The sequence below is a fragment of the Neoarius graeffei genome, chromosome 20, assembly GCF_027579695.1.
Source record: "Neoarius graeffei isolate fNeoGra1 chromosome 20, fNeoGra1.pri, whole genome shotgun sequence".
NCBI classification, from domain to species: Eukaryota; Metazoa; Chordata; class Actinopteri; order Siluriformes; family Ariidae; genus Neoarius; species Neoarius graeffei.
The window spans coordinates 54,480,215-54,499,469 of record NC_083588.1 but is presented as its reverse complement, the minus strand read 5'-3'; the positions used below and the strand labels follow the sequence as shown (position 1 = coordinate 54,499,469).

The following is a 19,255-nucleotide window of genomic DNA, read 5'->3' as shown; positions in this document are numbered from 1 at the left end:
GTCATGGTCCCATAGACCCGATGTACAACTCATTTGTCTTCTACGCTCCAACAAACACCACTTCACTGACATTATAGTAGAGTATTAGAAATGCAAAAATGTACAGTGCCATGACCTAAATTAAAAATATTTAAATAAAAAATTAGTTAATTCAGATAAAGGGAATAAATACAAAGACTTGGATTAGGTAATGAGACTTCAAGATGCATTTAATATAGATATCAGCGACAATGTTCAGTGCTGAGATTATTTGTAGTTAAGGAAAAAGAGCTTTATATTTCATCTTGTACGTCTTAAAGACTTGACCTTCATTTATTTAAGTCACACATATACAATATATAATGAACAGTAGACGATATAGCCTTGATTGGATATCCGAAGGCACTCGTCACTTCCCTTCAGTTACCAGTGTGCATGTCTTGCCTCCGCAACCGTCTGGAGGAAATCTGAATGACTGGCGTACAGCTGTTGAGAAGAATCAACGTCGCACCAGCTCACCTGGCCTGCATCGTCACCTGCTTTCAGACACAGCTCGCCTACACTGTCATCTGAGTAACAAGGAGAAACAGAGTTTAGAAACTATCAGAAGCTTTAATCCAGTATTTGTTTTCTGATAGGGTTTAGTTTTTCTCTCCGTGCTTCCACGGAAGGCGGTCGCATTTTTCTGCTCTCCCTCTCCCTCCTTTTTTTTTTCCCCTGCTTGTGCTTCTGTGTCTTGTCTGCTCTACTTTTTGAAGAGACTCTTCCTGCATTACTTTCTAAACTAAAAAAAAAAAAAGCATGGAATTGATAAACTGGTCTCCTAACGAAATTGACACAGTTTTCTCGACGAGAAGTTTGGGTTTGGGGGAACCCGTCTGTCCTGCCGGAACGTTTGCGGCTGGTTACACGATGGATGCGTGGGAGCGGTGGCGGGTCGTGTGCCTGGCGATTCTTTCTGTGGAGGACATTAAAGATATCTACCTATTCGGAACCATGATTACAGGACTTTTGCTGATTGGATTAGGCATTGCCCTGGTATATCGAGGAACTCGGACAACGGTGACAGCTGTTCAAAGCCCCACAAAGCTGCCCGATATGACTGGAGTGGTGGGCAAAGCTGTTGGCACTCAGACTGTGGACATTCAGAACTTTAACCACAAAATGGTTGTTATCTCGGAGCAGCTTTCAGCTTTGCAAGGAATACGTTTTTCGGAGATCAATTTGAATAGAATGGACAGATATGGATGAGCGGTGTGGACATGCAAAGACTGCGTCTGGAAAGACCAAACAATTCATATCTTCTCGACATTCGGCGCCCTGAGACAGCACCGGCCTTGGTTTAGGCCGTTGCTGAGGCAACATTTCCCCCTGAAGGTCACTGCCGGGAGACACACTCGCCCTCGCATTCCTTCTCTAACTTTTCACGGTCGCCATTTTTACCCCCAGTGTGACAAGCAGGTGCGTGACCAGCGCCCTCATGGCTGCAGGAGCGGACGGCTGCTTGCTTGCGCTGGATTACCACTTAACTGTTAAGCTTAATAGATGAAGTCTAAATCACTGGTTTATAGAAAGCTGAAACCAAAGTAACACAAAATCATTGCCAGATGGTTTCTGTCTCCGAGGTTAACACAAGACAAACTAAAAGTTGTTGGGGTTTTAAATAAGGGGAGTAATAAGTGAAAGCAGGTGTGTGAGGTTATGTGGGAACATTCTTGGGTCATTCTTGTATGCTTGAGTAAGTCAGCAGATACTGTAGAAGCAAAACTGTCAGGAATGACCTTTGCTTGAACAAAAATGTTCAGAAACAGGAAGAGTGAATTCTCAGAGACGTGATGCAGCTCAAATCATGCCACTCCGCTAACGTCTTGGCTTGGGCTTTTCACAACAATGCACTTGCCACCTTGTGAATTATACGTCAAACATGGTTGGCACCCTGTAGCATTAAATACAGTCAGGTGGGACTACGTGAGATCCATTAGTTTTCCGTTATGGAAGCCTGAGTGGGAATGAAAATTTCTCTTTTCCACGTTGTCTTTACCTCATACAATAATGGATTTCGTATGCAAAAGGGGCTATAATGAATAAGCAAACAATGAACATGGCTGTTCGTACTCGGAGCTGTCAACTTTAAATTGTCTCCTGACCGGCTAGGAGCTTTGCAGGGAAGTAGTCAAATAAATAAAAATATTTCCAGATCATTTTGTTGAAATACAGCCCGTTTATGGTTTCTCAAAGCTAAAGTGGGATAAGTACGTGATAGTGGTGTTAGAAGTGTGTAGGAAAATACTAAGCAGAAAAATCACATTTTTGCCAAAAACTGATTTTTTTTTTTCATTATTTTTGGTTATTTGCCAGAATTCGGCCACATATACACCCATGCTACATACCATCAGGGTTTTTTCTAGAAAAATTTAGTATGAGGGCGCTCATCATGGCGAGGGAGCGAAGCGGGGGGGGGAGATGGTGCCCCCGCCGTGCAAAGCCTTTGAAAAATGCTCCAATGGGACATTCTGAGGCTATCTGAGAGGGAAATTGTAACTAATTGTCTGTCAACATTGAAAAAGAAAGAAGTAATCTTCTTCTGCCCCGGACAGTCTTTGGCTTTCTTCCGCTTCGTGCCGCGGGATGACATCTTTAAATGCCCAAGTGTCAACAAAAACAACTCGCGAACTACTTCTGTCAAAAGCTCCCGCGCCGGTGGGTGAAAGGTCATTCAGTCTCGAGAAATCTCGCTCTACAAGTCAGCTGACCTTGTATGTAACCCATGTCAAATCTCGTGAGAGCAGCCGCGACAAGTAAACAACTAAACAACATGGCGCCTCAGTCTGGAAAACGCCAATTCGGATTGTTTTTGCACCGTCTGGCGGTGTATCTACTATGATTGGAATATTTTTGGAGCAATTATAACGTATTTGATGATCAGACACATTGTCACGTAGTGTTGCTGGGATCTTTTCACGGAGTCGGTAAGGGGGCGCACGCCGAGAGTAAGAGGGCGCACGCCAAGAGTAAGAGGGCGCAGCACCCCTGTACCCCTGTTTAGACGAAAGCCTGATACTATGCAAAGGTCAGACATTTTTATTTCCAATCAAACTGCCATTCAGCACTTATTGTTGATTATTTTACATACAGGACACTTTTTCGATAGAATAAAAACACATTTTGTTCCCTTCATTTGGTTTGATAGCATGCAATATTGTTTGCATATCGCTTATCCTATGTGTATTACGCCACGCTACCCAATAGAGAAGGAGCGCCGAATATGGTTGACGATATTGCATGGTTGTCAAGACAACATGACGTCACACGTCGGAGACCTAAAACTTCCGCGCTAGTGAGCGATTGTGACAATTTGGAAACAAACATGGCCACCACGTTTGCTTTGTTAAATAAGGAAGATTGAGAGAATTTTGAAAGAGAAAGACGCGTTGAACACCCAAAAGGAATGTGAATAATAATAATAATAATAATAATAATGGCTGGCGTTGAGTGGTATATCAGATATATTCCATTCAGCTAGCATGATATGGAACGAGTCTTTGACTCGTTCCATATCATGCTAGCTGAATGGAATATATCTGATATACCACTCAACGCCAGCCATTATTATTTAAATATTTGGGGGAAAAAACAAAAACAGTACATCAGATCTATTTTCAGTCAACCAACCATGCAGTATTTATTTAATAAAATATTAAAACCTTTATGAGCAATTATAATGGGAAATGTACAGTATTTAACAGAAAAAAAAATCTCATCTCATTATCTCTAGCCGCTTTATCCTTCTACAGGGTCGCAGGCAAGCTGGAGCCTATCCCAGCTGACTACGGGCGAAAGGCGGGGTAGTGATTATATCTTTCACCCTATTATGAAATACTGTGCAAAAGTCTTAGACACGTGTAAAGAAATGTTGTAGGCCAAAAATGGCTTCAAAAAAAATTTTTTTTTTTAAATATAAAACAGCAGTAAGCCATAATAAATGGAACAAAGTCAATATTTGGTGTAAGACGACCCTTTGCTCTAAAAAGAATTTTTTTTTTTTAATAGTCTCAGGTCCGGGCGGCATGGTGGTGTAGTGGTTAGCGCTGTCGCCTCACAGCAAGAAGGTCCGGGTTCGAGCCCCGTGGCCAGCGAGGGCCTTTCTGTGTGGAGTTTGCATGTTCTCCCCGTGTCCGCGTGGGTTTCCTCCGGGTGCTCCGGTTTCCCCCACAGTCCAAAGACATGCAGGTTAGGTTAACTGGTGACTCTAAATTGACCGTAGGTGTGAATGTGAATGGTTGTCTGTGTCTATGTGTCAGCCCTGTGATGACCTGGCGACTTGTCCAGGGTGTACCCCGCCTTTCGCCCATAGTCAGCTGGGATAAGCTCCAGCTTGCCTGCGACCCTGTAGAACAGGATAAAGCGGCTAGAGATAATGAGATGAGATGAGTCTCGGGTCCAATGAGTGCCGTTTTATAAGGAACTGAGCTGTAGGTTTTACTGAGCATCTTACAGAACCAGCCACAGTTCTTCTGGACACTGACTGTCCCACTCGCGTCTTCATTTTGCACCAAAACCCAGTAGCCTTCGTTCTGTTTTTTTGGGGTTTTTTTCATCTGAAAAGTGCTCTCTTATGGAATATGCTAGTCAGATAGATTTTTAAACATTTAATTTTGTGCTGGAAAACGAACGTTTGAAACTCGAAAATGTTTTTGTACCTACTCAATAATGTAGAAGTCCTAAAATAGAACTCTATAATAAAGTTTAGATGGGAAATAAAAAACAGGGTGCCTAAGACTTTTTCACAGGCAAATTGTCTCTTACCGGTTTCATCATGAAAGTTAACAGCAACAGTTTCCATCCAGGAATTGTCTGTGTTTCTTGGGTCATCTACGTAACCTTTATACACCTACTCCCCCAAAAAAAAAGAAAAATAAAAGACAATACGACACAAGAAGATTTTAATAGTTCTATTGTTGTTCTTTTTCTTTAAGGGAAAAAAAAGGCAAGTTTCTAACCTCAAAACTAGGTGACCTGAACAGCTTTGAGATCCGCTCATGGATCTGTTTGCGCTCTTCTGGAGAAGCCTGGAGAAAGTTCAAAGCTTCCTCTGCGAATTCACGCTGCAGAGTCTGAGACACCAACTCTCCTGGGTCGACCATTCCCTGAACACAGATCAGGAAACACCAGAATACATACACAACTCATCGCTCAAAAATAATTACCACCATCTGTACTGAATTTTATATGAACGAGTTTGAAAAATGCATCCTGACCCCTGGGATGGCCCATTCTCCACAGTCTTTCCTTTTAATGGACACAAACTGCAGCACAGGACGTTTAGAGACAGCGTGAGAAACAGGCTTGCCTGCAGAGTCCCGCTTCCATCTGGGACAGAGAACAAGAGAGAAATTTACGCATGAGCCTCAGGATGAAAAACTAGAGCGACCTTCTATAAATGCTAACTAAAGGTCTCCTTACAGAAAACATCACGTTTAAAAAAAAAAAAAAAAGTTCATTATCCTCCATATACTCATTGTGTTAATTGCTACTACACAAAAACACCACATTTCCATCAAAGACACGGGTATCCAATGCAATAATTCTAATATAACAAACAAACAGTCTTTTTCTTGGCTCTTGTTCACTGTATCTTTGTACAAGCTGTAGTTTAGTGAACTTTGGACAGGTTGATGGTGATGCTCTGATAATCCATTCAGTCGATAGAGGAATTTAGCTCTATGGACTGTCGAGAATAATATCCTTCTACCGTTGTACCATCGAGAGCATCCTAACCAACTGTATTACAGTGTGGAATGGGAACTGTTGTGTCTCGGACTGGAAGGCACTGCAGAGGGTGGTGAAGATCGCCCAGTGTGTCGTGGGAGCCTTGCTTCCTGCTGTTGAGGATGTCTGCAGGAAGCAATGTCTCAGGAGAGCCATAAACATCAACAAAGGCCCTGTCCACACGGCAACGGATTCAGGTGAATCTGATAAAATTGTTTATCGTTTCGGCCTGGCGTCCACACGGCACCGGCGTTTTGGGTGCCCCAAAACGAAATCTTTTGAGAATGGGTTCCAGAGTGGAAAAATCTGGCAACGGCGCCGTTGCGAAGTCGTCTGGATGAGTAGAACGGATTTGTTTACGATGACATCACAACCACATGACTGTCAGTGCTTCACGCCGGGTAGAAGTGTAACGAACTCGATGCGAGTTGTCAACAAATCCTATAACTTGGTTCATGAAACGCACTTACAAAATATTTTCACTGCTTTCCAAAAACAAACAATCCTGCCAGCAAAAATAGGGAAAAAAAAGGAGCGATCTCACCTCTTCAGATGTTGGTTTAAGTCCGACAATACATTCCTCAAAAAGGGCATAGAAGAACAAAGTAATCCATCAACGTGTAGCATTCAATTTATTCCGGACCATTAAAGAATTCTGGAGGATATCAGAATGTTGGCGTACTGCCTTCCATCTACCCCCATTCATTCCTCTTTCCGCATCTTTCGTTTTACGCTACTGATTAATAATCAAAACTTTATGTGGCTGATGCTACAGAAGAAGTGGTTTATGCGCATGTGTCCTACTTCTTCTATTGTTCTGGTGTCTCCATTGGGACCGTCTTACAGCGCACGTAGAGGTGTGGCATGTGTATTGCATCGTTTTCAGCAAGCGTTGCGTTGCCATATGTACCTGATATATTTTACTGATCCGTTGCCCATGTGGACGCGATTGTAGCGAGAATCGCGTGTGGGTGGAGCACAGAGGACGGCAGGACAGAGATCAGGTTTGACTATCGGCTTTATTGCCACACTTTTCAGGGTTACAATAACGTTCAACTAGCGAGAGAGACACACACAGCGTCTCGTCCGGGGATGATCTCCTCTGCTCTCGCTCTCCCTCCTTAAATAGGGCGGTTTACTGGGGAGAACACACAAAACACAGGTTAATGACACTCAGGTGAAGCGATTCTGCCACTTACCTTCCCCAACTCCGCCCTCCTGTCACAGACCGGCGCTTGACCACGCCCCCGCTGCCACATACCCCCACCGCCCGACTCAGGCCGGGCGCCCGTCCGGCCCGCAGCCGACTCCCCCCCCCCCCCCCTTGACGGGAGAGGAAGTCCGCCACGACCATCTGCGCCCCCGGCCTGTGGACCACCTTGAAGTTGAAAGGTTGGAGCGCCAGATACCAACGGGTGATCCGCGCGTTGGCATCCTTCATGCGGTGGAGCCACTGGAGGGGCGCGTGGTCCGAACAGAGGGTGAAAGAGCGCTCCAGCAGGTAGTAACGGAGGGCGAGGACCGCCCACTTGATGGCCAGGCACTCCTTTTCGATAGTGCTGTAGCACCCCTCACGCACTGACAGCTTCCGGCTGACGTACAACACTGGGCGGTCCTCTCCCCCCACCTGCTGGGACAAAACGGCCCCCAGCCCTCTGTCCGACGCATCCGTCTGCAACAAAAAGGGGAGAGAGAGAAGTCAGGGGAGTGCAAAAGTGGCCCCCCACACAGTGCAGCCTTTACCTCAGAGAAAGCCCGCTGGCACTGCTCCGTCCACTGGACCGGATCTGGCGCCCCCTTTTTAGTGAGGTCAGTCAGCGGGCTGGTGACGTCCGAATAATTAGGTATAAACCTACGATAATAGCCAGCCAGCCCCAGGAACTGTCTCACCCCCTTTTTGGTCTTGGGTCTCGGGCAGGCCGCAATCGCTGCTGTCTTATTAATTTGGGGACGCACCTGCCCGTTACCCAAGTGGAAGCCCAGATACCGTACTTCCACCCGCCCAATCGCACACTTCTTCGGGTTGGCAGTGAGCCCCGCCCACCTCAGCGACCTAAGGACGGCCCTCAGGTGTTGCAGGTGCCGCTGCCAGTCATTACTATAAATGATGATGTCGTCTAAGTACGCGGCCGCATAGGTGGCGTGGGGCCGAAGGATCCGGTCCATCAGCCGCTGAAACGTAGCGGGCGCCCCAAACAGCCCAAACGGAAGTGTGACGAACTGGTGTAAGCCGAACGGTGTGGAAAAGGCCGTTTTTCCCGGGATAATGGAGTCAAGGGGATCTGCCAATATCCCTTCGTCAAATCCAGTGTCGAGTAAAAGCGAGCCGTGCCTAGTCGATCGAGCAGCTCATCAATACGAGGCATTGGGTACGCGTCGAATTTAGACACCGCATTGACTTTTCTATAGTCCACACAGAACCGGACCGAGCCGTCGGCCTTGGGAACCAAGACCACCGGGCTGCTCCAGTCACTGTGGGACTCCTCGACGATGCCCATTTCGAGCATGGCCTGAAGTTCTTCCCGAACCACCTTTTTTTTGTGTTCGGGTAATCTATAAGGACGGCTACGCACTACCACCCCCGGGGGCGTCTCTATGTGGTGTTCTATGAGGTTGGTGCGTCCGGGCCGGGGCGAGAACACATCCGAAAACTCGGCCTGCAACTGGGCGACCTCCGTGAGTTGGGTCGGGGAGAGGTGGTCTCCACAGGGGACCGGAGAGGTGCGAGATGCCAATGACCCTTTTTGGATCTCCGTCCCCAGCTCCGCCTTCTCCGGAACTACCGACACCAACACCACGGGGACCTCCTCATTCCAGAGCTTCAGCAGATTGAGGTGGTAGATCTGTAGCGCCCCCTCCCTGTCCGTTCGCCTAACCTCATAGTCGACGTCCCCGACTCGCCGTGTGACCTCGAAGGGCCCTTGCCACTTGGCGATTAATTTGGAGCTCGACGTGGGCAACAGGACGAGTACCTTATCTCCCGGAGTGAACTCTCTAAGGCGCGTGCCCTTGTTGTACAGGCGGGTTTGCCGTTCCTGGGCCTGCCGCAAATTCTCCTGAGTTAAGTGGGTGAGCGTGTGGAGTTTTGCGCGCAGATCCATAACGTATTGAATTTCATTTTTGCTCTGCGAAGGTCCCTCCTCCCAATTTTCCCGCAGTACATCTAAGATGCCGCGCGGCTTACGCCCATACAGTAATTCAAATGGGGAGAACCCTATGGAGGCTTGGGGGACCTCTCGCACTGCAAACAACAAGGGTTCGAGCCACTTATCCCAGTTACGTGCGTCCTCACTTACGAATTTTTTGATAATATTCTTGAGGGTGCGGTTGAACCGTTCGACTAAACCGTCCGTTTGTGGGTGATACACGCTGGTGCGGATCGGCTTAATACCCAGTAGCCCATACAGTTCGGCCAGTGTTCGTGACATAAACGAGGTGCCTTGATCAGTCAGAATCTCTTTCGGGATTCCGACCCGGGAGATGACGTGGAAGAGGGCCTCTGCAATACTACGTGCGGAGATATTGCGAAGAGGCACCGCTTCCGGGTATCGCGTTGCATAGTCCACCAGAACCAATATAAAGCGGTACCCTCATGTTGACCGATCTAATGGCCCAACGAGATCCATCCCAATTCGTTCAAACGGGGTCTCGATTAATGGTAGGGGGCGCAAGGGCGCTTTTGGAATGGCCGCTGGATTTACTAACTGGCATTCGCGGCACGCCGTACACCACTTACGGACGTCGCCGCGAATCCCCGGCCAATAGAATCGGGCCATTATCCGGGCGAGTGTTTTATCCTGCCCGAGGTGTCCCGCCATGGGATTAAAGTGAGCCGCCTGGAATACCAATTCCCGGCGGCTCTTTGGAATTAACAACTGGGTGACACGCTCCTTCGTCTGAGTGTCCTGCGTCACTCGGTATAACCTATCCTTTAAAATGGAAAAATAGGGGAAGGTCGGGGTGGCATTCGGCTGGAGCGTTTGACCATCGATTACTCTCACTTGGTCAAACGCGTGTCGCAGAGTTTCGTCTCGCGATTGTTCCAGTGGGAAATCCGCGAGGGATTCCCCAATAGAAAGAGGAGGAGCCGGGGGCTCCTCACTCTGTCGCGGAGATGACGTAGACGGCTCTGCGACCGCAGCTCCAGCCAAAACGACACCGGGACCCCCCCCGGCTAACCGGCAGGACCCACTCTTTACTAGGTGTGCCATCAACCCCCGGAATCCCGGCCAATCAGTCCCCAAGATTAAAGAGTGGGTAAGGCGAGGATTAACCGCCGCCTTTACTATAGATTTGTCCCCTCTGAAATGTATGTGGACCGACACCAACGGGTAGCAGTGAACATCCCCGTGCACACACAACACCTTCACCCCTTGTGCTCCCCCCAATGCCTCGTCTTGCACCAGGCTTTGGCGGATCGAGGTCTGGTTGCAACCCGAATCCACCAACGCCTGATAGGTCGCCCCTTGTACACTTACCGGTATGCGATATGCTCCGGCCTGATCGAAGGCAGCCTCTGGCGCGTCGGGGATCCGCACCACCGCCCCCACCTCCATCGCGGCACACTGTTGCTGCAGGTGGCCCGGTTCCCCGCAGCGCCAGCAAACCGGCCCGGGCCTCCCCTCTGCAGCTGTGGATTGAGGGTCACTCACCTGAGGGGGGGGGGAGAGACAGACACAGAAGGGAGAAACGGGAGGGCACCACGGGTGCGGCGGGCCGGCTGGGGTGGGGCCGGCCCCCGCCTCCGTGGTGGGGGAATGGGGCGAGGACGGGACACGGGAGGAGGGGGAAGAGAGAGAGAGAGAGAGAGAGAGAGAGAGAAGAGGAGAGAGAAGATGACATCCGTTGTCCTGCCGCCGGGACAGCCGCCAGATGATCCTCCGCCAGTCCTACGGCCTGATCCAGTGACGCCGGGCGGTGGCACTGGACCCACTCCACGGTTCCGGCGGGTAGGCGGGCGATGAACTGCTCCAGCGCCACCTGGTCGATGATCCCCTCGGCGTCGCGATCTTCGGCCCTCAGCCACCGCCAGCAGGCGTCCCGGAGCTGCTGGCCGAACGCGAACGGGCTGCCGACTTCCTCCATTCGCAGCGCGCGGAAGCGCTGGCGCTGCTGCTCCGGCGTGCGCCCCACGCGCTGGAGGACAGCCCGGCGAAGGTCGGCGTAGGCCAGCCGGTGGTCAGCGGGGAGCTGTAGTGCGGCTAACTGCGCCTCTCCCGTCAGGAGGGGGAGGAGGCGCGCCGCGCGCTGTTCCATCGGCCACCCCGAGGCTTCGGCGACCTGTTCGAACAATGCGATGAACGCCTCGGGGTCATCCTGCGGGCCCATCTTAGTCAAGGTGATGGGAGATGGGCCCGCGGCCGGGGCGCTGGTGGACCCCGCCGACGCGAGGAGGCGCCGGAACGCCTCACGGTCTTCCTGTTGAGCCAGCACCAGGGCTTCGAAGCAGCGCTCCTGCTCCTTCCGGAGCGTGACGAGCGCCTGGTGCTGGCTCTGCTGAGCCGTGGCGAGGGCGTGGACCAAGTCCGCGAACGGGGAGGATTCCATGGGGCTGCAGGACAGGTGCTCCACGATCCCGGGTTTCGGCACCACTGTAGCGAGAATCGCGTGTGGGTGGAGCACAGAGGACGGCAGGACAGAGATCAGGTTTGACTATCGGCTTTATTGCCACACTTTTCAGGGTTACAATAACGTTCAACTAGCAAGAGAGACACACACACACACAGCGTCTCGTCCGGGGATGATCTCCTCTGCTCTCGCTCTCCCTCCTTAAATAGGGCGGTTTACTGGGGAGAACACACAAAACACAGGTTAATGACACTCAGGTGAAGCGATTCTGCCACTTACCTTCCCCAACTCCGCCCTCCTGTCACAGACCGGTGCTTGACCACGCCCCCGCTGCCACAGCGATATTTAAAAAAAAAAAAGATCTCGTTGCCATTGTCGTGTGGATGTAGCCAAAGACTCCTGCCATCCAGCACACAAACTGTTCACTCTCTTGCCCTCTGGAAGGCGCTACAGGAGCCTTCGGACCAAAACCACCAGATTCAGGAAGAGTTTTTTTTCCTTCAGCTGTCTCACTGCTGAACTCCACCCCCACACACACTCACTCATCAACAACCCCCCCTCCCCAACAATCTGAATTGACTTGAACTGACTTCATTGCACTATCACTATTTGCACTACTGATTATTCATACCGTGTTTTGTATATACTGCAAATATCTATGTATCATACCATTGCACTACAGTTCATTCATATTGCACATTTTGAACATACAGGGTGTCCATAAAGTCTCTTTACAATTTAAAAAATTTATTACAAAGGCAGTTGTTGAGATATTGTAACTAGATTTATTGTATTTTAATCAGTGTTTATTAAAGTTGTTATTCACATTACAATTTTGTGTTTCAGATACTGTGTTGATGGAACCCCTATAAAATGGCTACTCCTCAAGAAAAGGCACAATGTGTATCCTGGTCTTGATGAGTACCGTCTTGATGTGCTTCGTGCAACTAATGGTGCCCATATAGAGGTCTATTAACTGCAGTTGAAAAAAATTTAATAAACACTAATTAAAATAAAATAAATCTAGTTACAATATCTCAACAACTGCCTTTGTAATAATTTTTTTTTAATTGTAAAGAGACTTTATGGACACCCTGTACTGTAAACATCTATCGTATCATTATATCATTCCATACCCTGTAATTCCTGTACATTTATATTTATGTATAAATGTACAGGAATTACACTTGTTATTTACTTGTTATTTACTTGTTATTTACTGCTATGCACTTCTGGTTAGATGCAATCTGCATTTCATTGCCTTGTACCTGTGACATGTGCAATGACAAAGTTGAATCTAATCTAATGATAATTATGATCATAATCATCATCAAGTACTACTGTTATAGTCATGATTTAGCTATTATGTTCTTAAAGCTCAATTACTTGGGCAGCACAGTGGTGTAGTGGTTAGCACTGTCGCCTCACGGCAAGAAGATTCTGGGTTCGAGCCCACTGGCTGACACGGGACAAGGGAACAAAGGAAATATAATTTTATTCAATTAATTTTGCAAAACAAATGAATGTTTTGCAAAATTAATTGAATACACAAGTCCACCAGTCAGGACATGTAGAACCAAAACCGTGACAAAAATCTTTACATGTCACTCGTGAAGAAATCGATGAATTGTTTTGATAAATTTGGGTACTTTTATGTTAAAAATACACTGTACCTGGTAATTATGGGATCAGCAGCATGGTTAGGGCCCCACCGGCCAAGAAGGCCCCGTCCACTCAGGCCAGTCCTTCCTCTAGGGTTACTGAAAGAGGTTAAAATGGAAATGGAGTCTGAGATGGCTGCGAAGGAACATGAGCTTGTGTAAAAGCACAGACTAACGATTAAGTGCTCGGCTTACAGAGGACGACCATCCTGTATACTGTAATCTCCGTTATGGCTCCGCCTATCCACAGACCCATCAAGTGCATTAAACCTTGGAGAAAAAGAACTGGAAGTGAAATGGATTCATTAGTGACAGAAATGCCAATAGTACAAACCTTTCCATTAACCCAGGCTCTGTATTTTCAGCACACTTAATCGAGCTACCGTAAAAGCATACAGCAGAGACACTGACTCACCCGATGTCTGGATCAGCCCAGGCAGGTGTCTTCAGCACAGACGGCGCAGTGTAGTTCACAGGATTGTACTCAGCCCAAAGTCTCATCCAGCTCACGTTACTATCTGAAACAGGGAAGCGCTGTTTGTCTGAGCCTGGGTACACTGCACAACGAGCCTTGATGTGTGTTGCAGACGACATGGAGACAGAACTTAACGTACAGACACTTGATGCTCTGGTGCTGAAGGATTCACTGTGCACAGACAGAGATATAAATCAGTCAAGATTAAAGCATGCCAAAGAAGGAATAAAAGAATATCCACTAGGGTGCATCAGTTGCCCCCTAAAAATGAAAAGTTCCTCCGATCATGATCCATTTTTGTTTTTATGTTCCTTTTGGTAAGAAAACACACTGGGTGAAATATTTTGACAAAATTCAAAAGTTTAATGGTGGCACCAGGAGCTCAAAGTTATGGAAAAAGCTGCTATTTTATGACTTTTATGACAAAATTTCGATCACTTTTCATGAAAGATTATGGGACCTTATAGGAGTATACCAAATATCTTAGATACACGTTTTTAGTACATATTCTAAATATATTATCAAGCACAGTTTGAGTTTTAGCTGTTCATTGAATCATTGTTCAACTACCTTTAAACAATACAAATGTATTATGAAATCACATTAATGCTTCTCAATCCCTTGCAAAGGTTCATAACGTGATTTCTGGGTCACAAGAAATCAATAAATGGAGTCCAACATTGTGATTCAAACCTTACGCGAAAACATAAAATAAGTGTTTTTTGGCAAAAAAAAAAAAAAAAGAACCTCATGGTGCCACCATTAGACTTTTGAATATGGTCAAAAAATTTTACAGGATGTCTTTATTGGTGAAAAGGAACACCCAAACAAAAATGCATCAGATTTTATGAAAGTGAGGGCAACTGATGCACCCTAATATCCAATATATTTTTGTATGCATTACTTGTGTGTGTGCTGTGATAATCTTGACTAATTACAGCTTCAGATTCTGCAAGGAACGAATCACACTGTTCGCATGTTCGAAACACAAATAACTTTATAGCTTTATATACAAACAGATAAAGACAGACCAATAAGAGAACGACTGTTTATAGCTGCTATATATTGATGACAGGAACTAACTTGGTTCATGGTGGCATGTAATTAATTAATTAATTGTAATCATGGGCAAACTGCTATATTAGGCTATAAGATGAATGTAATATCAACTCCAAATCATCCTCAGGATCACATCCATCAGTCACTGATTAATTGCCTGTGAGAGCACGCCCTGTTGTGTTTCACTACAGGAGATAAAGATCTACAAGCCACGTCGCATTGCTCCACAGGACTACACCAAGCATTTCATTCAACAAACTTACCACAATCCACTCGCACGAACGGTAAACGGTAATGTCACAAGTGTCAGAGCGATATGCACCGATCCTGCCCAGTTTCCTAACACTAGTGTCATCACAACACTCCCAAAACACTTGCAAGATCCAGGAAGTAAACAAACCACAGCCAAATCAATAGGCTCCGCCCTCTAACTGCAGCGACCTGCGTTTATTCTCACTGCGCATGCGTGCTATTATAGCGCATGCGTACTTTTTTTTTATTCTGCCCAACCGCGTCTCCTGAGTTGATCTGTACTGCGCATGCGTGCTATTTTTACGTCTTTGAATACATTTGTAAACAGACCGACTGTACCAGGATTTAATAAATGGATTCTTTCTTCTGAAATATTTTTTCTGGAATTTTTTTTTAAATTTCTAATACAGGGTTTGGATTAGAAGCAGATTTTCACTGATGTGCAGCAGTGAGGAGATTGTGACTTTAGTGACCCCTTCCCTGAAATAATAAGCTTTATTTACAACCCAAATTCCAAAAAAGTTGGAACGTTGTGTAAACTGTAAATAAAAACAGAATCAAATGTTGAAACTGCGATTTTATTTATTTAATTATTTTTTTGAAAAATATATATGCTCATTTTGAATTGGATGTCAGCAACACGTTTCAGAAAAGTGAAGACGGGGGCATGTTTACCACTGTGTTGCACTTTTAACAACACTAAACGTTTGGGAACTGAGGAGACCAATTGTGGTAGTTTTGAAAGAGAAATGTTCTCCCGTTCTTGCCTGATATACAATTTCAGTTGCTCAACAGTTCGGGGTTTCCTTTGTCATATTTTGCGCTTCATAATGCACCAAATATTTTAAATGGGAGACAGGTCTGGACTGCAGGCAGGCCAGTTTAGCACCTGGACTCTTTTACTATGGAGCCATGCAGTTTTAATATGTGCAGAAAGCGCTTGGCATTGTCTTGCTGAAAGAAGGAAGGCCTTCCCTGAAAAAGATTTTGTCTGGATGGCAGCTATTTCTCATTCAGCATTAATGATGCCTTCCCAGATGTACAAGCTACCCATGTCATGTGCGCTAATGCACCCTCATACCATCACAGATGCTGGCTTTTGAACTGTGCACTGATAACAAGCCGGATGGTCACTCTCCTCTTTAGCCTGGAGGATGTGGTGTCCATGATTTCTAAAAAGAATTTCTACTTTTGATTCGTCAGACCTCAGGACAATTTTCCACTTCACCTCAGTCCATCGTAAAAGAGCTCAGGCCCAGAGAAAGTGACGGTGTTTCTGGATATTGTTTATATCTGGTTTTAACATGCATTTGTGGATGCAGTAAAGAACAGTTTTCACAGATGATGGTTTTCTGAAGTGTTCCTGAGCCCATACAGTGATTTCCACTACAGACACGTGTCTGCTTTTAATGCAGTGTTGCCTGAGGGCCTGAAGATCACAGGCATCCATTGTCAGTTTTCAGCCTTGTCTCTTGCATAGAGATATTTCTCCAGATTCTCTGAATCTTTTCATGATATTGTGGACCATAGATGATGTGATACCCAAATTCTTTGCAATTTTACATTGAGGAACGTTATTCTTAAACTGTTGCACTGTTTGCCCATGCAGTCTTTCATAGAGCAGTGAACCCCTCACCATCTGTACTTCTGACAGACTCCACCTCTCTGGGATACTATTTTTTTATATACCCAATCATGTTACTGAACTGTTGCCAATTAACCAAATTTTTTTTTTTTACATTACACAACTTTTTCAGTCTTTTATTGCCCCTGTCCCAACTCTTCTGAAACGTGTTGCTGACATCACATTCAAAATGAGCATATATTTTTAAAAAACAAAAACATTTCTCAGTTTCAACATTTGATATGTCTTTGTACTATTTTCAATGAAATATAGGGTTTCCATGATGTGTAAGTCTTCACATTCTGTTTTTATTACACAGTGTCCCTTTTTTTTTGGAATTGGGGTTGTATATAGTGCCTATACCAATAATTGTTCTCAGCGCTTCACAAAAATATTTCATCTCATCTCATTATCTCTAGCCGCTTTATCCTTCTACAGGGTCGCAGGCAAGCCGGAGCCTATCCCAGCTGACTACGGGCGAAAGGCGGGGTACACCCTGGACAAGTCGCCAGGTCATCACAGGGCTGACACATAGACACAGACAACCATTCACACTCACATTCACACCTACGGTCAATTTAGAGTCACCAGTTAACCTAACCTGCATGTCTTTGGACTGTGGGGGAAACCGGAGCACCCGGAGGAAACCCACACGGACACGGGGAGAACATGCAAACTCCACACAGAAAGGCCCTCGCCAGCCCCGGGGCTTGAACCCAGGACCTTCTTGCTGTGAGGCGACAGCGCTAACCACTACACCACCGTGCCGCCTCACAAAAATATATCTATTAAAAATAATTTATACAACTATAAGTTGAATTAAAATATGCTAACTACTACATGCTACAAAAAATAATACTAAAATATGCTAAATGTATATTACAAATCCATCCATCTGTAGCCACTTATCCTGTGCAGGGTCAGAGGCAAGCTGGAGCCTATCCCAGCTGACTATGGGCGAGAGGCAGGGTACACCCTGGACAAGTTGCCAGGTCATCGCAGGGCAAACACATAGAGACAAACAACCATTTACACCTACGGTCAATTTAGAGCCACCAATTAGCCTAACCTGCATGTCTTTGGACTGTGGGGGAAACCGGAGCACCCGGAGGAAACCCACGCAGACACAGGGAGAACATGCAAACTCCACACAGAAAGGCCCTCATTGGCCGCTGAGCTCGAACCCAGACCTTCTTGCTGCGACACGACAGTGCTAACCACTATACCACCGTACCACCCATATAGTACAAATATATTGCTAAAAACTAATTACAAACATGATTAGTTCACTATTAGTACAAACATTAACAAACAAACACAACCAACCTGAAAAACAGCCAGTTAACACAACTTTAGATAGAATTATAGGAGTCGTTTTGGTTATCTGGAATCATTGGAAGGTTCACACAAAAATGTGTAATAAAAAAACAGTGTCATAAAATATGCAATCGATTTCTGCACTCAAGCTGGATCTAAATATAATGACTTCGGATATAGAGACTGTGCTCTGTCTGTAACATGATAATCACTTCTAGCAGTAGTTTGGAAGGACTTTTGTATTGTGATTATGAGTGAGAATTTCTGTTCTACTCAGATGTTTTGCAAAGATTGCATAATTTTCATAATTTTGATTTCATAATTTAGGATTTATTTGATTTATATTGTGTAATTTCTGGAACCTGTTAAAAATGTATATATATATATATATATATATATATATATATATATATATATACACACTACCGTTCAAAAGTTTGGGGTCACCCAGACAATTTTGTGTTTTCCATGAAAAGTCACACTTTTATTTACCACCATAAGTTGTAAAATGAATAGAAAATATAGTCGAGACATTTTTCTGGCCATTTTGAGCATTTAATCGACCCCACAAATGTGATGCTCCAGAAACTCAATCTGCTCAAAGGAAGGCCAGTTTTATAGCTTCTCTAAAGAGCTCAACTGTTTTCAGCTGTGCTAACATGATTGTACAAGGGTTTTCTAATCATCCATTAGCCTTCTGAGGCAATGAGCAAACACATTGTACCATTAGAACACTGGAGTGAGAGTTGCTGGAAATGGGCCTCTATACACCTATGGAGATATTGCACCAAAAACCAGACATTTGCAGCTAGAATAGTCGTTTACCACATTAGCAATGTATCAATGTAAAGTGATCTTCATTGAAAAGAACAGTGCTTTTCTTTCAAAAAATAAGGAAATTTCAAAGTGACCCCAAACTTTTGAATGGTACACCATTAACACACCATAATAACTACATTCTTTTTCTCAGAATGCATTATATTATTGACTTGTTATTCACCCGAAGCTCCATTCACAGGGCCCAGTGGTGACACCTAGTGGTAAAGAGTTGTAGTGGAACAGGCACTATTACTAATTGTGGGATAAATTTAAATTTAATGCACAGACCCATTAATAAAATCTCATCTCATTTCATTATCTCTAGCCGCTTTATCCTGTTCTACAGGGTCGCAGGCAAGCTGGAGCCTATCCCAGCTGACTACGGGTGAAAGGCGGGGTACACCCTGGACAAGTCGCCATTAATAAAATGTTTTGCTAAAATGATCTATAATTCTGTTGCTGGTGTATGTCAAGTGCTAGCTCTAATACTCATCTCATCTCATTATCTCTAGCCGCTTTATCCTGTTCTACAGGGTCGCAGGCAAGCTGGAGCCTATCCCAGCTGACTACGGGTGAAAGGCGGGGTACACCCTGGACAAGTCGCCATTAATAAAATGTTTTGCTAAAATGATCTATAATTCTGTTGCTGGTGTATGTCAAGTGCTAGCTCTAATACTATAATACAAATTTCGACTTTTTTTTCTGAGAAATGTTTGAGTTTACATTTACATT

At 45.6% G+C, this 19,255-nt stretch overlaps 1 protein-coding gene across 2 annotated transcripts; it reads right to left on the bottom strand.

The window, feature by feature from the left end:
* Window positions 1-188: 188 nt before the first annotated feature.
* nudt9 (nudix (nucleoside diphosphate linked moiety X)-type motif 9) lies at window positions 189-14,951 on the bottom strand. Of its 2 annotated transcripts, none has more exons than XM_060902018.1 (8): window positions 14,775-14,951; window positions 13,393-13,623; window positions 13,173-13,247; window positions 12,990-13,076; window positions 5,238-5,349; window positions 4,980-5,126; window positions 4,786-4,870; window positions 189-548 (listed from the first exon to the last, which is right to left on the bottom strand). In XM_060902018.1, the coding sequence occupies exons 1-8, from the start codon at window positions 14,864-14,866 to the stop codon at window positions 403-405; spliced, it is 975 nt and encodes a 324-aa protein (XP_060758001.1). In that variant the 5' UTR covers window positions 14,867-14,951; the 3' UTR covers window positions 189-402. The 2 variants fall into 2 exon arrangements, with proteins under 2 accessions (XP_060758001.1, XP_060757999.1); XM_060902016.1 differs by having other exon boundaries at window positions 13,173-13,262; window positions 14,775-14,950.
* Window positions 14,952-19,255: the final 4,304 nt, after the last annotated feature.